This window comes from Taeniopygia guttata, chromosome 2, assembly GCF_048771995.1.
Source record: "Taeniopygia guttata chromosome 2, bTaeGut7.mat, whole genome shotgun sequence".
Classification (NCBI taxonomy): domain Eukaryota; kingdom Metazoa; phylum Chordata; class Aves; order Passeriformes; family Estrildidae; genus Taeniopygia; species Taeniopygia guttata.
The window spans coordinates 99,010,192-99,030,855 of NC_133026.1; the positions used below are offsets into that span (position 1 = coordinate 99,010,192).

At 39.8% G+C, this 20,664-nt stretch overlaps 2 protein-coding genes across 9 annotated transcripts in view; one reads left to right on the plus strand and one right to left on the minus strand.

Annotated features, from left to right (window-relative positions):
* Nucleotides 1-20,664, minus strand: part of LOC100223646 (low-density lipoprotein receptor class A domain-containing protein 4) — a 327,058-nt gene that overhangs the window by 16,350 nt on the left and 290,044 nt on the right. Inside the window, exon 1 of one of the 5 annotated variants that reach the window (XM_030265933.4) lies at nt 55-155. The exons of the other annotated variants lie outside the window; for them this stretch is intronic. The gene's annotated coding sequence lies outside the window, so the exon portion shown is untranslated. Of the gene's footprint in view, nt 1-54; nt 156-20,664 lie in introns of those variants that run through there. 5 annotated transcript variants of the gene reach the window in all.
* On the plus strand, nt 134-19,923 carry FAM210A (family with sequence similarity 210 member A). 4 transcript variants are annotated; one of them, XM_030265940.4, is made up of 5 exons: nt 134-256; nt 13,001-13,108; nt 14,346-14,818; nt 16,867-16,978; nt 18,017-19,923. In XM_030265940.4, exons 3-5 carry the CDS (start codon nt 14,370-14,372, stop codon nt 18,314-18,316), a joined length of 861 nt encoding a protein of 286 aa, XP_030121800.2. In that variant the 5' UTR covers nt 134-256; nt 13,001-13,108; nt 14,346-14,369; the 3' UTR covers nt 18,317-19,923. The 4 variants fall into 4 exon arrangements, with proteins under 4 accessions (XP_030121800.2, XP_030121799.2, XP_002187561.2 ...); XM_030265939.4 differs by lacking the exon at nt 134-256 and adding an exon at nt 589-631; XM_002187525.7 differs by lacking the exon at nt 134-256 and adding an exon at nt 616-752.

The window sequence follows — 20,664 nt, forward strand, 5'->3', positions numbered from 1 at the left end:
GGGAGGGCGGCCCGGCACCGACCCGGCCCGGCACTCACCCAGCTCAGCACTCACCCAGCTCAGCGCTCCGCCATCCCTGTTTGCGGAAGTGACGAACCCCAGGGCGGGCGTCACGTCCTGGGAGGGACCGCGGGCAAAGCGAGCGGGGAAAAGGCGGCGGTGTCTTGTGAGGACGGTCGGGGAGCTGGGGTTGTTCAGCCTAGAGACCCCAGGCTCGGGGGGCACCTCATCGCTCCCTACAACTGCCTGACAGGAGGTTGTAGTGAGCTGGAACCAGTTTCTTCCACCGTGCCTGCTCTGAAAGAGGGGAGATTTCGATACTAGAACAACGTTTTCGCTTTGAGGATGCTCAGGCGTTGGAATAGGTTACCCAGGGAGGTGGTGGAGTCACCCTCCCTGGAGGTGTTTGAGACGCCTGGTCCTGGCGCCGAGCGATTTGGGTTAGGGGGTCAGAGTGGCGGTGCCGGGCTGACGATTGGACAGGGCGGTCTTAAAGGTCGCCGCCAACCTTGGTTCTGTGAGAGGTGTCGGAGTGCGAGCCGGGGCAGAGGGACTACGAGTCCCAGGGGGCCGTGCGAGCGGGGGCCGGCGCTCGCGCCTGCGCGGTGGGAGGGCGCCGCCGGGCCTGAAGGTGATGGTGCGGACGGGCGGCGGCGCACGTTGCGCGGGGCGGGCGGGGAGCGGCCGTTGGTGACGCCGGCGCGGGCCCGGGGCGCGCGGGGCCCCGAGGAGCGGCGCGGGCCCGGCACGAGGTACCCGCGCGGCGGGGGCGGGAGCGGCGGGAGCGGGACGGGATCCCCGCCGCGCCGGGTCCCGGCGGGATTGGGCTGCTGGCGCCTGCCTCCGCCTGCCTTCCCTTGGACGGGTCCGCCCGCTCCGGCCTTGAAGGATGTCGGCCGCGACATAAGAAACTGGGGTGGGAGATTTATTTCTTGGATGGGCCTGGCTGTTCCGTGGTGGGCTGCTGCTGCAGCATCTGTGTGGAAGGGAAGGGATTTGGAGATGGGAGCTCAGGCTGTGACTTCTTCACGAAGGGCAGCGCCGATCCCAGCTCCCCGGTGCCCCAGTGACAGGACCCGAGGGAACGGCACGAAGCTGTGTCAGAGGAAGTTTAGGCTGGATATTGGGCGAAGGTTCTTCACCCAGAGGATGGTTGGGCACTGGAGCAGGCTCCCCAGGGAAGTGGTCGCAGCACCAGCCTGGCAGAGCTCAAGCGTTTGGCCATAGTCTCAATCACAGCGTGTGATTCTTGGGATGCCCTGTGCACGGCCAGGAGTTGGACTCGATGATCCTGATAGATCCTTTCCAAGTCAGTGTATTTCATGGTTCAGTGTTACCACTGAAGGACCGCCGGTGGCTTATGCCCCTTAAGGGAGTTCTCTTCCTAGACCTGTCTTGTCTTTTCAGAAAGCTTGAAGTGGCTGTACAAGCGTTTTATTGTCTCATGTTATGTTTCTCATTAGTAATCTGCTCCTGTTAATTAAGTATATCCAGGGAGTCAGACAGGGAAGTCATCAGAATTTTAACAAAAATTAAGGCTGTTAAGTGAAACATGGATCTATGTCAGCTATTACAAACTACTTCAGCCTCCCTAATGTCTGTTTCCAAAAGCCCCTCTACCAACTGTCCTGAGAGAGAAAGCATTACTTTGGACAGCAGTACATGAAGTGTCCTAGAATTCCTTACCAAAGCCAGTTCTTAAACTGAGTGTTCTTCAGTTTACCCCAAGGTGTCATTGCTGTAACAAGTGTAAACATAAAACGGTTTGCCAAAGTGTTGCTGCTTTGGGAAGAGATAGGGTGCAGGTTCCTCGTTTGGAATGTGTTTTACTGCCTGTGCTTATATGACGTGCAGCTGCTTCAGTGTGGGAATTGCACGCACAGAGGATAGTATGTCCCCACCGTCCATTTCCTGGGGGCCTGACAGCAGGTGTTTATCTCCTTTTCTGTTTAATGGCTGTTTGAAGTAAAAAGGGTATCACTGACCCTTGTAGCAACGTTACTAAATTGCACTCGCTGCCTAAGAGGCACTTCCATCAGGGAAATGAAAAAAAATAATAATTTGATGATTTGGGTAGGTGGATATCAGGTGGCTTCCACATGGCAAAAACGGAGTAGATAAATTCAGACTGTTAAGGAGTATGTAAAGAATGTAAGAAGTTAAAGACTTGTCTGGTGTGACTGTCTGCAGATCTCCTTCACAGGCTATAGCAGCTGTAAGAAAAGTTTTGATCTGGTTTGGTTTTTAAAAGATTCTGTGTAGTTCTTCTGCTGTAGATGGTCTTTTCTGCAGGTAAACCAGCTCAGCTCGTGTGTATGCTCATAGGTATCACTTAGAAACTGAAGTCTGTTTTCACAAGACAGGGAGCTCTTGATGTCCCCTAATGTCAGTTTGCATCTTGGCACATTTCTGGATCTGTAGGGAGATTTTTCTAGTCTTGAAGACAAGGGTATGAGAAATTCAAGAACAAGAGCAGGAAGAACACTGATTTTCAGAAATGTAAAACTGCTAATAGAATCTCAGTAAATTACTTGTAATCAGTTTAGTCCTGCAGGATGGAAAGACAATCGAACATAGTTCTTTTTGGTGTTTAATAAGATAGTTGAAGATGAACTTATTTTCAAAATTAGATGCTTAAGTAAATTCATCATCATCAATATTTCAGTATTAGGAATGAAATAAAATCAGTGACTGAGACTTGGGCCCAAAACCTGACGGAAATCTTCCTGGACAACCAGGTGTCATCAGAATAGATCATAAAAATTTTACTTTGATATTCTGATAGGTAACTACCTAGTTCCATCACTTTAGATCAAAGATCAAACTCAAGGTCAGAGATTCTTAATGACTATTATGTGCCCCTAGTAGATTTTTTGACTTGAGATGAATGGGTTATGCAGTGTTGCACTAACAACAACAAAAAAGAGCACTGTTCACGTTACAGAACTTTTCTTAATTTTTGAGTCTTGAATCATGACACCTCTAAAAAACACATAATTCTTTGTGGCCCTGTGACTATAATAAAATTCCAATGAGAGTAAAGCATTATTATTCAGTTGAAAAATCCTTATGATCTACTGTGATTCTACTTTCCTAAATTTAGTTGACTCTTGAAGGTACCAATACAGGTGTGTTTAGTCCAACACACCTTTTCCATGTTAAATTTTGTCCAGAAAAATGTGACTTAAGCAGGTGCTGACAAGCCAGTGGTGTGTCTACTTAGGACTTTTTGTCTGGTAAGGACTGAAGCTACATCTGCTTATTGGCATTATACAGTAGAATTTATTATGTTTGGAACTTTGTGCTTTCTCTAAAAATCTCCAATCCTTTGTAGCCCAGTGCCTTCCATCACTCAGTTTTTTTTTCAAATGAGCCACATTTTTTGCTATGTTTCCAAACATGACCCTGCCCCTTCTAAACAAATTCATCTGAATGGTAAAGCTCTGTTTGCACATCAGGAAATGAAAGGGACACTTAGATGGGCTATAAATTTTAATTCCCTGTATCTACTTTTTTATCTTGTCCCAAGAATTGGCCTTGACCCTCTGTAACAGTTCTCGTGTAAACCAAACAAGTTGTGTGGCTGTGACTGTGGCTTTGTAGAACATTGCAGCGGATGATCCCCTGCAGCTCTTTAGGACTTGCCGAGTTTTTTGTCCTTGCGGAGGGAGATGGGGGAAGGGAATTGTTGTTAATACAGTCAGGTGCTCATAAACAAATTATAAAATAAATTGGTAGCTTTTTTTCCAATAGATGGGTTTTGTTGGTGGGAAATAGAAATGCATGAGTGACTTCAGAAGAATTCAGTGAGTCTCTTCCAAAAGTGGCTGGTGAAAGATTTTAGTAAAATGTGACAGCACTTACCTTTAACTGCAGTGGAAGTGCTTAGCCCCCAGCGTGTACCAGGCAGTTAACTATTCACTCTTAATATTTTGTGGATTTAAAAACTGGCTTTGCTGATGCTAAAATTAGATGGCATGCTTTGCTTCCTGCTGTCTCAGGCCATAGGATAGTACTTTCTGATGAGGGATGTTTCTGTGCTGAACCACAAGCCTTGGGCCATGTTGATGACATCTGGCAGAAAGCAGTGTGCTTGCAAAGGTTGCAGTGTTGCAGTCACAGGATTCCTTTCTGAATTTGAATACAGCAGTGTTGTAATGCTGCTGCTTCAGACTGTGAATAGGAACATTATTAGGGTTCTAATACTGAGGTCTCATCAGAGCTCCTGGTGCAAAGACATAGCTCTCTGAATCTGATGCACTTTCAGACACTTGTAGATGGTGTGAGTTTGTTGTTTGCATGTCTTCTGTGTAAGAAATGCTGTGTAAGGCCATAAACTGAATAATGGGCAAGAAGGTTTAGCCACTCAGGTATCGAGATCTTAATAAAAATAATACTTCTCCTGTAAGAACTGTTCACATTCATTTGTAGAGATGTTGGGAATAGCGTTTACTGAAAATTAGATGAAGACTGTGGTTTTGAGTGTGTGTGTGTTCTGTAAATGTTATGATCAGCCTCTTCACACATAATTTTTCAAGATATTCTGATTGATACTGCACATATTTCCCCATATGGAGAAATCTGAATTCACAACAGAGAATTCAGCACTTACTTTGAATATTTAGAAAAGATTTATACTGGAAATGAATGTCTGCCAACAGTAATTCTGCTGAAAGATGAACGTTCTGTATTTTTTGCTGGGAAAAATGACAGCTTTTCAGTGTTTGAAAGTGTGAAATAAATGTGGTGAGAGAATAAAAGAAAAAATCTTGAACCCAATGCTTCCACTGTGAATTCTGTTTTTACGGAAGCTGGGATGGTTTTTTCCAGTTTCACAGTAGTTTACTTTTATTCCTACTTTGTTTCTAATTGTAAGGCTTCAGAGTTCTCCCTTGAGAATGTTTTTTGGACGTCTGTAGAAGCATTTGGGGTGAATTTAATGAGTAAAAGACTTGGTACTTTGAGGTTGTTGTTTTAAGTATTTTATAAAATTATTGCATAATGTAATTTGCACTTAATGTATTATTACAGATAGTACTGTTGCTTGCTGTTGGGTTATGGAGAGAAGAAACACAACAATGAGGCAAGACCTTAAAGATCCAAGGTGGTAAAAATGGCATTTATCAAGGCTAGAAAGGAAACAGGTTTGGTAAGCACTGTGGAAGGTGAGGCAGAAGGCTGTACAAAGTTGATTCTAAGATCAAAGTTTAAGCATATTCCTAATAAATGCCTTTTGTAATTAGTCAAGATAAAGTATTTGAATATCTAAGGTTGTATTTTGTGGTTTGGTATGGTTGTTTGACTCTGGCTGGATGTCAGGTGCCCACCAAAGCTGCTCTACTCTTTCCCTCCTCAGTAGGGCAGGGGAAAGAAAATACAGTGAAAGGCTCTTGGGTTGAGGGAAGGGCAGGGAGAGATCAGTCACTTCTTGCTGTCATAGGCAAAACAGAGTCAATGTTGGGAAATTAATTGAATTTATTACCAATCAAATCAGAGTATGGAAATGAGAGGTAAAACAAACCCTAAAAATTTCTTCCTGGCACTCCTCCTTCCTTACTGGGCTTAACTGTACTCCCAGTTCTCTCTCTACTCTTCTTCTCAGTGGCACAGGAGGACAGGGAATGGGGGTTGCAATCAGTTCATGACACGTTTTCTCTGCCACTGCTTGCTCTACAGGGGGAGGACTCCTTCCCCTGCTGGAGCGAGAGTCCCTCCAATGGCAGACAGTCTTCCTCAACCACTCCAACATGAATCCTTCCCATGAGCTGCAGTTCATAAAGAACTGCTCCAGTGTGGGTCATTTTCCACTGTGTGCAGTCCTCCAAGGAGTAGCCTGTTCCAGCATGGACCCCCATGGAGTCACAAGTCCTCCCAGCAAACCTGCTGTGGCATGGATTCCTCTTGCTCCAGGTCCTTACAGGACTTTCTCCAGTGTGGCTTTCCTACAGGGTCACAGCCTCCACCTGCTCTGGCGTGGGGTCCTCCACAGGCTGTAGATGGATCTCTGTTCCTCTCTGGACCTCCATGTGCTGCAGGGACACAGCTCCCTCACCATGGTCTGCATCACAGGCTGCTGGCTTGCCTCAGCTCCTGTGCCTGGAGCACCTCCCACCCCTCCTTCTTCACTGACCTTGGTGTCTGCAGGGCTGTTTCTCTCACGTGTTCTCACTCTGCTCTTCCCTGGCCTCAATTTTATCTCTGCAACAAGTTTTTTTCCTTCTTAGCCATGTTATCCTATGGCTCTACCACCATCACTGATGGTCTCGGCCTTGGTCAGTGGTGAGTCTTTCTGGGAGCTGGCTGGCATTGGTTCTCTCAAACATGGAGGAAGCTTTTGGCAGCTTCTCAAAGAAACCACCCCTATAGCCCACCCTCCACCAGAACGTCGCACAAACCCAACAGATCTGGGCAAAAAGGCTGAACTCTATTTGTGTCAGCACCATCTGTTTTAGTAAAAGTCACTGTATCTGCAGTATGTCTCTAATTGTTTCATTACATTTTTCATGAATAAATATTTTATTACAATTCCAGAGACTTTAAAAATTAATTATTATAATCCACATTGTCTATATCGATGAAGTGCTGAGTGACCAGAAAAATTATGAATTAAAAAATGAGCTTGGCTACTAGAATCCAAGTTGCAAGTACCAGGAAGTCTTGAGCAAGAGTTCAGTTTTTGGCAGCAGCCTTTTGATTCTCATTGATGACTCTGTTAGTGAAAAGAGATGTGCACTGCAGCTCTGAATTTCATCATAAATGAAATAACTAAGCTCTGAACATAGAACTAATAACCATATTTGCAATGCGTTTCAGCATATGTAGAAGTGCTGAAAAACACTTGAAAGAGGTTGAAAAATTTGTCAAATAAAATACAATGTACTATTGAGAGGGAAGATCCTAAGAGATTCTCAAACAATGTTTTGATTAAATGTAGAAAACTGATCTCTGTATTTGTTTGTTCATGTTTTAGCATCTAACCCCTCATCAGTTCAGTTGTGGGTTGGTTTTGTGTCTGAAGGAGTTCAGAGTCATATGCTGATCTGAGGCTTGCTTATGTGAGGTCCCTTTTCAGCCCCTCTTAGTTATCCAATAGAAGCTTTCCACTGCTTTTTAAACCAGACCACTACACACATGCCCCTGCAGCCCCCATGCCTGCACCTCAAGGGCCCTGTGGCTGAAAACCCTCTGAGAGACAACAACAAGGGTTTTAGGGAGGAATGAACTAATGATACCTTGGGGCACACAAGGACAGAATAAGCTGTTAGGATTCTGAAAGTTATTACCTAAGTGGAATAGAAAGAGAATCAGATCTTATTTTGATCATTAGCCTAAAGTGGAAGATAGTGTGAAGAAGCAGATGAATACAGGCCCTGCTTTTGACTAACATAAGGCTTTTTTGACCTCTTTTTAGCATAGATATATAATATGCTATTTTTAAACTTAGTTGCAATCTATAGACATAACTTCTCTACCTTGCTTATTGCAGACATGTCTGTCGAATGGCAAATGGCCAAAAAGTCAAACCAGATAGCATTTTACAAGCCAGGTTTTTCATTGACATGTGCCTATAATCTGAGAGGCTCTGGAACCTAGTACAGAGGATGATCCAGCAACACTTCTTGGACAGAATCATAGATACCAGAAACCTTTTGTGTTAGATGTGTGAGTTGTACTTACTTAAAAATTCAGTAGAGGGCAGAACAAAACTTGTGAAGGAAGGAACCAGCGCTAACAGATAGAATAGTACCAGTTATTAAAAACAGTTCTGAAGAGCAGAAAGCACTACAGCTGATTGTGAGCCTTTCTTTTAGAAGCATTTGAGAGAGAGCATTCCCATTTTCATATAATGGTCATCTACATGCAATCTTAAGATCCAGTACTTTCCATCACAGAGGAGAATGGAGTTACCATGGACTGTGCTGTTAAGGCTCCTGTTTAGCATTCCAGATATATAATTCAACACACAGGCATTGCATTACGTTCTCCTGCTTTATTTGTCTTCTGAATCTAGTGTGCAGACTTTACACATATCTGCAATATCTTTTATTCTTCCTAAAGCTACTTCTTCTTATCGTTTTTAATATTTGAGTATCAGAAGGTTGTAGCAGTGAAGATTACTCAGTGTGTAAGAACCGTTAAAAAGTTTGTTTTACTTCTTGATTTTGCTCAGGATGTTTCAGCAAGAAGAGTAGTTTAGGTAAAATAAGAGTAACAAAGTTGTTGGCTTATATCCACTTAGCAGTATTGAGTTGTAATAATATGAACAATTTAAAAAAATTATAGCATAGCATTTACTAAGTGAAAATAGTATAGAGGTAGGGTGGGGCTAATGCTTTAGGGTCATCTGTCTGCAAGGGTTTTAGTCTTTTATTTGTTTAAACATGATTTTACCAAGTTTTAAATAAATTCCACTGATTTATTTTGCATTACGCCCTTTAACCTAAAATGTGGTGTTATATTTTTAGATAGTCCTGAATAACACAACTACACAGCTAATGATGCCCAAACTTCAAATTATAAGCAAGTTTCTTAGTTTAGAATGAATAATGGGTAGTTTGAGTGACACTGCAAAAGTAGTAAAGATCAAAATAGAAATTCTAAATGTTCATTCATGGACTCAAGGTATTAATATGAAACATAAAAAGTCCCTGTGCATTTCCACTTTCCCATCCGTGGTTAGTGACTCCAAGCTATGCCAACCCTTTGCAGTTACCAAGAGGTTTATAGTTTTATTTTACATTGAATTTAAGAAAAACAATGCTTTGCATGTATTGCACTAGTCTTACAATTATTTTAAAATACGTTCTCAGATTTTTAGGGCACCCATACGTGTTTTCAGGTCAGTTGTGGTTTTCTTATTTTCCTATTTTGGTCTATAAACTTTGCAAAATCGATTTTGGGTTTTTTTTTAATACACTGTCAATGAATTCTTCAAAAGAACAATTTAAATTTGAAAACAAGCTTTGGGGTTTTTTATTATATTTAGTAAAAATGTAAGCAATATGGTGATGTTGTTTATTAAACTGAGCTGCTTGGATAAGATCTCTGTATTTGCTTTTTATGCAGTCTGAAAGATGAGTTGAAAAGGATTTCTGAAAACTTGGTTTGTTTCCTTTCAAAATTCTACTGTCTGCCATACACAATTCTCAAAGTTTGCTAGATTTTACAGTAAATATGACAAGAATGTAAATTAATTCTCTGTTTCCATAAAAAGGTGCCTTGGGAGTGGAAAAAGCTCATGGAATTTCATTGGGAACTCTCCTGTGGTATAATTAATGTTCTTTTTTTAAACAGGAACAGAACAAGTGAAAATGCTTTAAAGTCATCCATATTTACATATTGTGTCCAGAGTGTTTCTAGTAGAACTGAGAAAATAATCAAGTGTTCTCCACATATACTATACCCTCAATTCCCTCAGATGCTTTCTGACCTCTTTTACGAAAAAACTTAATGCTAAGTTTTTGCCATTATCTTAACACTAAAGTTCTTGCCATCTTTTATGCACCTCCCCTTCTCGTATTTTATTTTTTCTGGTAACTCAAAAAACATTAATTGTAACAGCGTAACCATTTTTATGCAAATTATCCTGATGAAAGTTTCATCTGACAGTATCTCTGGCATATTTTCTCTTTCCTACAGTAAATATCCACAGCAGCCTTTGCCATACCTATATTAGCCAGGCTTGTTACTTCTATGTTTTCCAAAAATCCCCTGGAGTTTTTTGGCATAGAGTGTTAGCACACATCCAAAGCCAATGACTTTGAGACAGTCATATAAACCAGCTCTGTGGCATTTAAAATTCCTGAACTTTTGTTGTCCTCAGGAACAAAAAGCAAATTTAATATCTACTTCCTAATTATCACTGGAAAGTAGAGTAAATGCAAGAGCCAGGATGCTCTTGCATATATCAGATTTATGCCAAAGCTGATCTGAATTATAACACAAGTACAGAAGTCTCTTAAACAAAACCTCCAGCACTGCAATGAGAAGCTGATCTATACTTTTCCATAAGAGGCCCCTAGAGCACTCCGTTTATGTTAGAGGTCTTGTTAACAGCTCACCATAGGACAGGGGTGCTTTCAGGAATTAAATGAGTATCCAAGAATCCCAACTAGGAGTTTGTGTTGAACAACCAATATCTCTACAGCTCAGCTGCTGGAGATCCTACTAAATAGTTAGCTGGGATGTGACAGTGCTGAAGAGGAGACCATATCACAAGTTTGTATAGCATTTCATTATTTCTGTAGCTAATATCTTATTCAGTCACTGACTACATGGAATTCTTGGAGCAGAGAACTTGAGTTATATTTGTCCTTAGGCAGATTTATTTTTCTTTGTGGCATTTTTAAGAGAAAACTAATCAAGTAATCTAAGATGCTTTAAAACACCTTTCTCCCTGCCCCCACCCCACAGACAAGTGTTTTCCCACCTTGGTATGTGGAGCTTGTACCTTCTTGTCCTTTTCTGTGCCTTTGCAGTATGGTCCAACAGCAGGAAAAATGTTAAACACGCTAAAATGAAGAAGCAATTATTCAAAAGTCACTAGGTGTGGTTGTGGGTAACATTTAGGTTGCTGTCCCAACTTCCTTAGAACCTGAGTGGCTTTAACAACCTAAAGTTACTAGGGCAATTGTATAGCTCCAGTAATTTCTTTGAGAAGTATTATGTAAGTATTACGTTTAGCGAAGAAATTTGTGTCTTAAATGCATAGGCTGACACACTTCCTGCTGCCTGTGGAGTGCACAGGGTTTTAGGAACTTGCTCTTACTAATTGTCTTAAAGGACAAGTTTCTCTGTATTCATGTCACGTTTTAGAGGGATGAAACAGCTAGTTTCATATTTATTTGAATCTCCAACTATAACTGTTGTGCACTTTATATGTCCTGATAAAGATTTGTTTGCACTGTTGAGCCACGTAACTAAAGTATAACAATTGAGCAGCTGCACTCATCACCCCTTTAAAAATATTTGTTTCTTTAAAATGAATTTACAAAGTGTATGCTGTATTAATGTTACTTGATTCTTGTGCCTTTCCTACATCTTGCTGTAACCTTTATAATAGCTGCCTCATGCCAGTGCTTCTGGATAGCAGTGTAATACTCAATGTATCAACGCTTCAAAAAGTCTCTCCTTTGTTCATTTAAATAAGCAAAGCACTTACTTGTGAAACACAGTAAGGTCATTAGGAAAATTTAAACCTTGTTTCAAAAAACATGTTTTCTTTTATCCTCTCAAACATAAGCGCTGTCATATCTTAGCCTTATCTATCAAGTTATTGTGCTTCTCCACATTTCAAAGTGGAGAAACAAACAGTAAGCAGTTATGTAGAGTATCAGCTAGAACCATACTATCTGCTTACAAGGTTCAAAAACCTTTTCAGGGTCTGCTGTAGATGTTTAGATGACATTCTGTTTGACCTGCCAGCTCATGCATGATGGAAAAAAAAGCCTTTAATGACTTTCAAGTCCATCTGAGAATATAGGAATAAAAGGTGGCATGGAAAGTCTTGTAATAGCACCTTAACCTTCTCTTCCATAAAGCATTTGGTGACATTCTATTTTTAAGTTTTACATGGTGCATGTAACTCGGTGAGCAAAGACCTTGAAACTCATTTACTAATCACTGCAGTGTCATGTGCTGCCCGATGAACATTGGACACAGTGGTGACCCACACTCAGAAGAATGGAACCATTTCCTCCCCCAGAGTTCTGCAGCCACTGTGCTGGGTCAGAGGTGTTTGGACAGTGCTGGAATGCAAAATCTAGAAACAGTGCTCTGAGAAGTGGTACTGTAAATACACTATAAGGAATGGAATAAATCAGAAATGCTTGTTCAGCTTCTCAGTCCTGTGCTGAAGAATGATTTCTTCCCAAGGCTGCTGGAATGCAGTGTCCTGTTAATAACATAGATGACTGCAAATTATGGTTTCTCCCATGCTGTATGGTGGCAATTTGCAAAGCTTGTTTGAACCAGGTATTTTTCAGTAGGGTACTGGTGAACAGTAGAAGTCTGACTCAAGAGCCTCCAGATTCCCATAGGTGGATGCCTTTTGCTGAGTCTGCTGGTTGGATATTGAGAAAATCTACTTAGGGCAGATGCTTAGTGATGTGTATGATTAGTGAGAGGGGAAAACAGTTCTCCCTAGAGAATGTTATCCCTCAGGAAAGAACTTTAAGTGGCAGTAGGCAAGGAATGCAGTTGTCATGTTCCAAGTTTGTTGTTACAATTTCTATAAATCAGTTAAGTAGTTGGCATATGATAGAGTGCCATCTGAACACTTGAGTTTTGCTGAGTGTTTTCACTACTTCTTGTTTTGAGAAGCAATTGCATTTGGATTTCAGAAGTAAGTAAGAATCTTTGCTTCTTGTAAAACTAGAGATACCACAAGCAATTGCTGCTTCCAGTGAAGTCTTACAGAAAACTGAGTCATGAAGGGCCAGTACTTGAAGCTGATTTACTGCTCCATGAGCAGCAGCAGCACTTCTTCACTCCCACTGAGTTCATAATTCAACAGGACAGAGTAACTGCTTCCTTATATGGAGACACGAGTTCCTTTTCCCCATTGCTGCAGTACCTCCTGTTAGTAGGAGTTCAACAAAAGTGTGTGTCTGTGTGTCACAAGTAATGCAGAGGTTCCCAGGGAGTTTGAAACCTGGGAATTCCTCTTCTCCCCACATCAAACATTGTCATTCTAGTTATAGCTATTAATTCAAGTACAACAGTAAAATAAAAATACCTAGCAAACATACAGGCAGGACTGTTCCAACAGATCCATGTGGATTATGAAACTTTCCTCTCTTGGAAGAGAACAGTAATTCAAAGTCGAGGAAATTCTAAAATTACACAGACAAAATCTCCCATTAGCATGTCAGTATTCAAAAGGGAATTTACACCAATAAATTCTTCAGTTGCAAGGTTTCAGGCTGAACAGAAATAAATCTTTATAGGATAAATTTGTTCTTGTTGCTATTTCTCTAAATATTCCCTTTTTTCACTTTAGCAGGGGCCTCAATGTGTTCAAGACATCTATCTGAAAGGTGGGGAGCTAGTGGAAGAGTTGCAACGTTTTGAAGATACACACCTTACCTTATCTAGAAAGTAATAAAGGGTATGTATGGTTTCACTTTTTTTTTCTTTTTTTACTTCTTTCTCTGTTAGGAAGTATTGATCATTTTCTGCAGCCTAGAAAAATTCACTGCTAAAGCACCTGGCATATATCTAAGGTGAAGGGAAAGCAGATACAAAGTTTCAATTAAATTTGAATGATTTCTAGTTTGGATAAAGAATTGCTGTGGCAATTAAAAATGGAAAAGCATTAGTAATGTACAAAACTTGTAAAGTAACTAACTTAAGTGGCATTTGTTACATCAATTAGCATAGCCTTTTTTTTTTTTTTTTTTGAGGGAAGGAATGTTAGTTCTGTAACTTGCAACCATTGAACAAAGGAAAATAAAGAGTATTTGACAATTTCAAAGCATGCATTTTGGGGGGTAAAAATATTTCTTGATGTCTATGCATGCAAAACTAAATTCCTTTCTTTTTAGTGGGGGAGCTCTCAATAGTTATTTCAAACTTTCAGGAGTAACAGGTAAGTATTCAAAATCATAAAGTTAACTGGGTTATTCCACAGTTTTAAAATATTCTTTGCACTGTAATATTTGGAAAATTGCAATTCAGTTTTGCTCATGTTAATATATGACATTCAACAGTACCTTCCCCCTTCCTGACAGGTGTTACTGGCAGGCTGTTACAGTTACATTTGTTAATATTTAGGCTATTGCTTGATTATTAATAATTATTTCTATTGTTTTTTTTTTTAATTTTATGAACTTCTACTGAAAATAGTATCAAACATGAAAAATTTTACCAAAACTAAGAATGCACTGACAGCAAAAATAACTTTTAATTAAAAGCACTTAACTTTTAATTGAAGCACTTACTTCAGTGAATTTGTAATGCATTTATGTAGGCTCAAAGTATCACGCAAGTTATCAGATGCTACTGCAAGTGAAGTTTAAGGGCAACTTTTCAATGGCTGTACCAGATCATGTAGATAAAAGCAGTAGATAGTACTAAACTCCTAAAAATATTTTTGGGAGTAGAGTGATCATTTTAGCAGTGAGGAGCAGAGTATGTTAAGTGAAGGGGCTATTTTAGTTCAGAATGCTGAAGAAATTAGAAAATTATTTCCTTAATTCTGGAAGGTAACCATTTCTGCAAAGAATGTAAGGAAAACCTGTTTAAAGTAGAATAGAAAGACATGTAAAATTTGAGAATTGTAAGTGGCATTGGAGCAAGTAGAAATCACACCATGTAGTTTGTTTACTCTTGTTTCTTCTTTATAGAAACTTCATCCATACTTCATCAAAATGCAGCGGAGTCTGTTACATTCCGCATCTCAGCTGGCGCATGGGACGTGTTGGTTCTTCCCTCGCACTGGCGTCTTTCAGTGCTTGAAAGGACAGTCTGTGTTGTCTAATGTGGGATGCAAAGTCATTCTGGCACTGGACCCTCCTAAACAATGTCTTCATGCAGGTGCAGCTCACTTTGCCTCAAAGAAAACTGCTTTTTCATCCCATCCAGTAGACACTTCTCACAAGGTTCCTGAAGAAAGAAATCCTTTGCCTTCGGCCACTGATGCACCCAAACAGAGCCCTGCAGAGTCAGATTCTTCAGAACCTGATCCATTACAAGATAAATCAATGAGTCTTGTTCAGAGATTCAAGAAAACTTTTAAGCAGTATGGGAAAGTCATGATTCCAGTGCACCTTGTGACTTCCACTGTATGGTTTGGATCCTTTTACTATGCAGCCATGAAGTAAGTTGGTATTTTGTTGCAGTGCCCAATACCATGATTGAATTGAGATCTACTAGTGAAAGGACATATAAATTATTACTGCATGTTAAAAAGCGCCTTTATATTTAAAAGAGAAATGTGGCTACATTTTTGACTAAAGCATAAGCTTAATATTGAAAGTATATAGGATTCAGGAGAGTGTCATGTACATACTATTACCATGCAGTTATTGCTGTGTACCTGGTATGTTGCTGACATTTAAAGGAATGCTCATCTCTCCAAAATGATAAATGGATGTAAGCAGCATTGAAATTATTAGTAATCTCTCAAAAGGTAAAGATAGTGATATGGAATCCTGACTGTGAATGGCTAGTTGAGATCTTTCTAGAATTTTTCATTTTTTTGCCCTTGGACTTCATGTCACCACTTCGTCCCCTCTTCATCCCCAGTCATTCCTCCTAACTGGATTTTCACTTCATGAATTTGCCTCACTTAGCTGTTCACAATGTGTATCCCCTCCTTTTTTGTTTCTGTTTCCTGTCTTTCCTGCCACTCACTGAAAAAATTGCTACTGTAGACCATACTTTTTAATTGGAAATTAAATATTTGTGTGGTTAAAAAAAAAAAAAAAAGAGATAAACAGAATATTCTAATTTTAGTTTCTTTTAGTTACAGCATGAGCTGCTAGTTTGCTAGTTCAAATGAAAGAAGTTTTATTTATCTGGAAATAGTTTGCTAAATATAAGCAAATGTTTATCTCTGGACTGCTGGTGTTGTATATTTAATAATAGAAGGCATGAAACAACTACAGTTTGTGGTGGCAAGGATGGAAATCTGACATCAGAATGCCTTACTGCACAAGTGTTTGTTTTAGTTACTCTAACCAGCTGGCATAATTGCCCTTTCTGGGAGCTATAGATCCAAATGTCATTCTAAATTTAGCTCATGTCAGAGGAATAAAGGTCTTGAACTATAAAAATATTTTGCTTTGAATAAATTCAGGTTGATGCTTTTGTCCAGACATTTCACATTGGATGAAGATTACTTTTCTTGAAACTCTAAAGCCTGCTGCCAAAGTAGGTATTTGGCAGATCAAAACAACTGAAATATTCAACTAGAAACTAATTAAACTAATTATAACAAAGCTTCAGTTTGTTATGCCACAGGAGCAGTGCCCTCTTGAAGTAGAAAAATAACTTTCAGAATGACTGGTCATACAAGACTAAACAGCCATGGTTTATGAAGTGGCACAGTCACTACTGTCTTTCAGCTCTTACTAGGTCTGCATTCCCTACTCTGGGAATAGGCCTTCAGACTGTAGGTTCTAGTAACTGTTGGGAAATTGCTGCCTGTTACTGTTCCTGATACTAAAGCAATTGCATGCTCAGAAGAATGCTTAAAATATTAGATAGAAATTGATAATGGTACTACTAATAAAAAATTTCTAAATGTTGGAAATTCAGGTAATCTATAACTTTGTGTAGCTTTATTCTGTAATATAAAGATGAGCTTTTGTTTCTCTTTTGGTGTTTCCCTGGATTTCAAATAGAAAGAAATTGTGACAGGAGCTCCCTCCACCATCTTGACACAGTAGAACAACTGAGGACAAAGCCCCTGAAGTCTTGTCCATGTAACATGTTGCTTCCTTTTCTTTTGCCACATTCCATGTTTGATATATTTAGAAATTAATGGAGAGCATTGTCTGAAATTTTAATAGAGAAAAAGGTAATTTTAGGCAAAACAGAGCATGAAATTGAATATGCACAGCTGGAACCTGAGTAGCTCTCTTACCACCATTACATTTACTTACCTCAAACATAAACTGGGACAAGGGTAAGTTAGAAACTATTCCACCCAACAGAGATAATATAAATGGGTCACCTTTTGAAATGCTGAAAAGAACATTAATTTTCCTATGGTAAGAAACATAAATCCTGTAAGTATATTGCTTAGATTAAAAAAAAATTGTTTTCAAATCATGAAGTTTGTGTAATAAAGAAATAGTACTCTAAATTACTATTCAGGTTTCAAATTCCCATTCAAGTTACCAATGTTTTTCTCTTTTATAGTGGAGTGAATGTTGTTCCATTCCTAGAGTTGATTGGCTTACCAGACAGCGTAGTAGACATCCTGAAAAATTCCCAGAGTGGAAATGCACTAACTGCATATGCATTGTATAAAGTAAGTATAATTATAGTTTGTAAATAAGCTCTAAGTCTTGCCTGGTGAAATAAACAGGGTTTACTTGTTTACAGCAGAAGGAATTAATTTGTTTTCTTCGATAGTTACATATACTTAAGCATTCATTTTGTGGTAAAAATAGTCCCATGCAAGTTGATCTGTGTTCTGTGTTCCTTCAAGGAGTCTGTATTTCTAAAATAACTTCTTTGCTGCAGAAGTATTGCAGCCCTCTGCAATGACAATTAAGCTATTCTGTATCCCTGACATAATAAGCAGGGACAAAGAGGTAAAGTCTAAACACCTCATCTGAATTTCAGATAAAAGGACAGTTATTTTTATCCTAGATGATTTTTTGTCTTCCCCTTAGATGTCCATCACTCTCAAGTATTTTCATTGTCCATTTGAATCAATTACTTACATTCAGGTTTGGGTTTCCTTTTATTGCTTTATATGTGCAAAGTCTGTGTTTGGGAAACTGAAACATGTCAGACCATCCAAAAACAAGGTACAGTATTTGCTGTACATGCCACTCAATTTGTTTTGTTTCTAAAAGTGATGTCCTTCTTGCCTGTTTTCAAAGGAATTACCTTCCCAAACAAAATGTGAAAGTACAACTCTTTCCAATTTTTCCTGTGCCTAAAAGAGACCAGTAAGGATGGTTATTAAATATAAAGATGTTGTTATAGCTGGGAGATCTGGCAGTGTTGGAAGAAACTCAGTGTTTACATGCAGTCTGTTCTGAATTGCATCAAGATGCCGAATGCTTGTCCTACAAACTTCACAGGGAGGGTTTTTGTGTTGATGAGTTTTTTTTTTAAGGAAAGTCTAATGCCCTTGCTGGCTCTGACAAAATGATACTTTAAGTAAAAGGTATGCATTTCTAGGGGATGCACTGTAAACTGGTTTATTTCCTTATAAATTGAAGATATCTTTAGAATCTGACACTGGTCAAAATAAATTTTCAACATGAAAAAATACCTCTTGCTGGATGTTATTTTCCTGTTTTATCTCTGTGGTGTGTTCTCTGGTTTCTTTAAGATTGCAACTCCTGCCAGATACACTGTGACTTTGGGAGGAACATCTGTCACTGTTAAATACCTACGTAAGCACGGCTATATGTCCACACCACCACCAGTAAAGGAATACCTACAAGACAGGATGGAGGAAACAAAGGATAAAATTACGGAGAAGATGGAGGAAACAAAGGATAAAATTACGGAGAAGATGGAGGAAACAAAGGATAAAATTACAGGGAAGATGGAGGAAACAAAGGATAAAATTACAGGGAAGATACAAGAAACCAAAGATAAAGTTTCATTTAAAAAAATCAAGGAGTAGGAGAGATGCTTAATTTTTGGATATATCAAACTTAGCACTTTAACCATTTGTGAGGCAGGATATGCAAAGTGCACTTCTGAGCTTTTTTTCTTTTTTTCTTTTATATTTTTACCCTTTGGAGAATACAATTGCTACGTGGATTTAAAGGTTGAAGCTCCTTGGGGAAGAGGTTGTGACCTAAAAGTTTCAATTTTCAGAAGGAAAAGTGAATCTCAGATTAGAAGTTAACATGTCCCTTGGTAATAATGTTAAGAAATACTCTTCCCTCTTTTTTCCCCACACCCTCCTCAAAACGAAGGCGATTTCTGCCAAGACCCACTACTCTGTTCTTTTCCTATCATAGTGCACAGCCATGGTTCCACTAGACCGAGTCTTCCATTAAATAAGAATGAAGATTTCTCTGTTGGGAAGAGCAGCATGTTTAGGTTTTTAGAGTATGTGGACCCAAGACTCTTCGATGGTGATCATCTCTCAAGATGGAGTGCACCATTGTCACTGATACTGCACATGAAGGAACTGATGGATCAGCTACTCAGCAGGAATGAATTATAATGGCTTCCTTGGCTTGAGCCAGGCTGCTGTGGTTTACAGGTTGAGACTATGAATCTTTCTTGAACAGTGCATCTCTTCATAACTGAAAGCTATAGGAAGATGAGTTAATCACAGTTGCCATACTGTCAAGTATACTTTGTTTCCTGAAGTTGATTTACAGTACAAAGTGATTAAAATCAATAATTGTATATTAAACACTAGGATTTGTTCATTGTGTTCAAGTTTACAAACCTGCTCTATTTCATTTTTGAAACAAAAAAAATTGAAAGAGAAGTTTATTTGAGAAATTGCTATACTAAGGGTTTTTTTAAACACATGGAAAGTTAGAGTTAAACTCCAAAGTTCCTCCTCCTCCCTCAGTAAAACAATTTGACTAAAATAAGCATGATTTCTGAGACAGTGATCGCAGTCTACCAAACTTTTTTCCCCTAGATTAAGTCAGGCAAACACTTATTCATACCTGAAGGCTGAAATGTTGTCTCAGATGTCATAAAGGACTAAAGTTGAAACTGTTCTATTTGGCTGGGCAGGCAAACTTCTCTCAGTTTTATTCAAATGTAGGCTGAATTGAAGTGTGTTTTTCCTATTTATACTACAGATCTCAGTTTGTAGCAACTCACCGTGTGTAAGTTGTTTTACAGAGGTGTTTTTTTTCAGGGGGATATGGGGGAGCAACAGAGTTAGACCCTGAGAATTGCATTTTGCTGGAGTGAAAAAGTACAGCTGATGAAGTATCAGCTCTGCCCCACTGTCCCGTTCTCATTCAAGTCACTGAGGGCTTCTTCATGTTTAAGTGAGTTGAACTTCATTAGCTTAATTGTGCAGGATTGATTGCATACTTCTCTGCCTCTGCCCACAGGTAAAATAGTAACTGTGATCTAATGCCTACCTCACAGGGATGTTGTGAGGAATAATCATTGTATATTCAGTGACCTGAAGATGTAAAGTGCCATGTTTCTGATAAAAATTATTTTAAAAAAGTATTTCTGTGAATTCTTATACTGCTAAGTACTACTGTAAGGACTAGAGTTAATAGATGCTATTTTGCTTTTCTATTTTAGTGTGCTTTTCCTTACTGCACCCCTGCACACATTCTTCTGATGCTGGTATTTGTTCGGATTTCCCACTTTTGGGGGCAGTGTTACCCATGCCCTGCAGGACCCTGTAAAGCCCTAAGTGTGCCCCAGGAACAGTGCGTAGTCACTCTCAGTCTGGGGCCACATATGGGACCCTTTCAGTGCAACTCACAGGATCCATCTCTTTACACATGGCAAGGATTGCACAGGGGCACCTTGGTGTCCCTAGGATGAGTTTTAGCCCTTAGACATGTAAGAACTTGTTGATTGCCCCACCTCTTGCCCTTCTCCTTGCCCAGCTGGCCTGTGACCACTCCAGTGTTTATATGATCCATCTCTACTAATGCTAAGTACAAAAGCTGATTGACTTGGAGCCTACTGTCCTGTGTGATCATTTCTGCAGCTGCAGGAACAGCTCACAGTGACTCTTGCCAAGTGCCTCCTCTGTGTAGTTGGTCAATTTTGCAGCATGGAGTTTCTGGGACAACCACTTCCTCCACCCAGTGTGTCAATTGACAAAGCACAGAGTTACCAGGATCCATTCATACAAAGCGAGAGGGGAAATCTTCAAGACTTTGGAAGTCTGACTTGGAGAGCTTTTGTGACAATTAGTCACAGGCTTGGTTGTACTGGTGACCTTGTCTCAAATTTGCCTTATATGGAACCTGTGCCTCATTAGTGCAGGGAGCACCTGGGGAGTTTCCTGGGCCACCCAGGGAA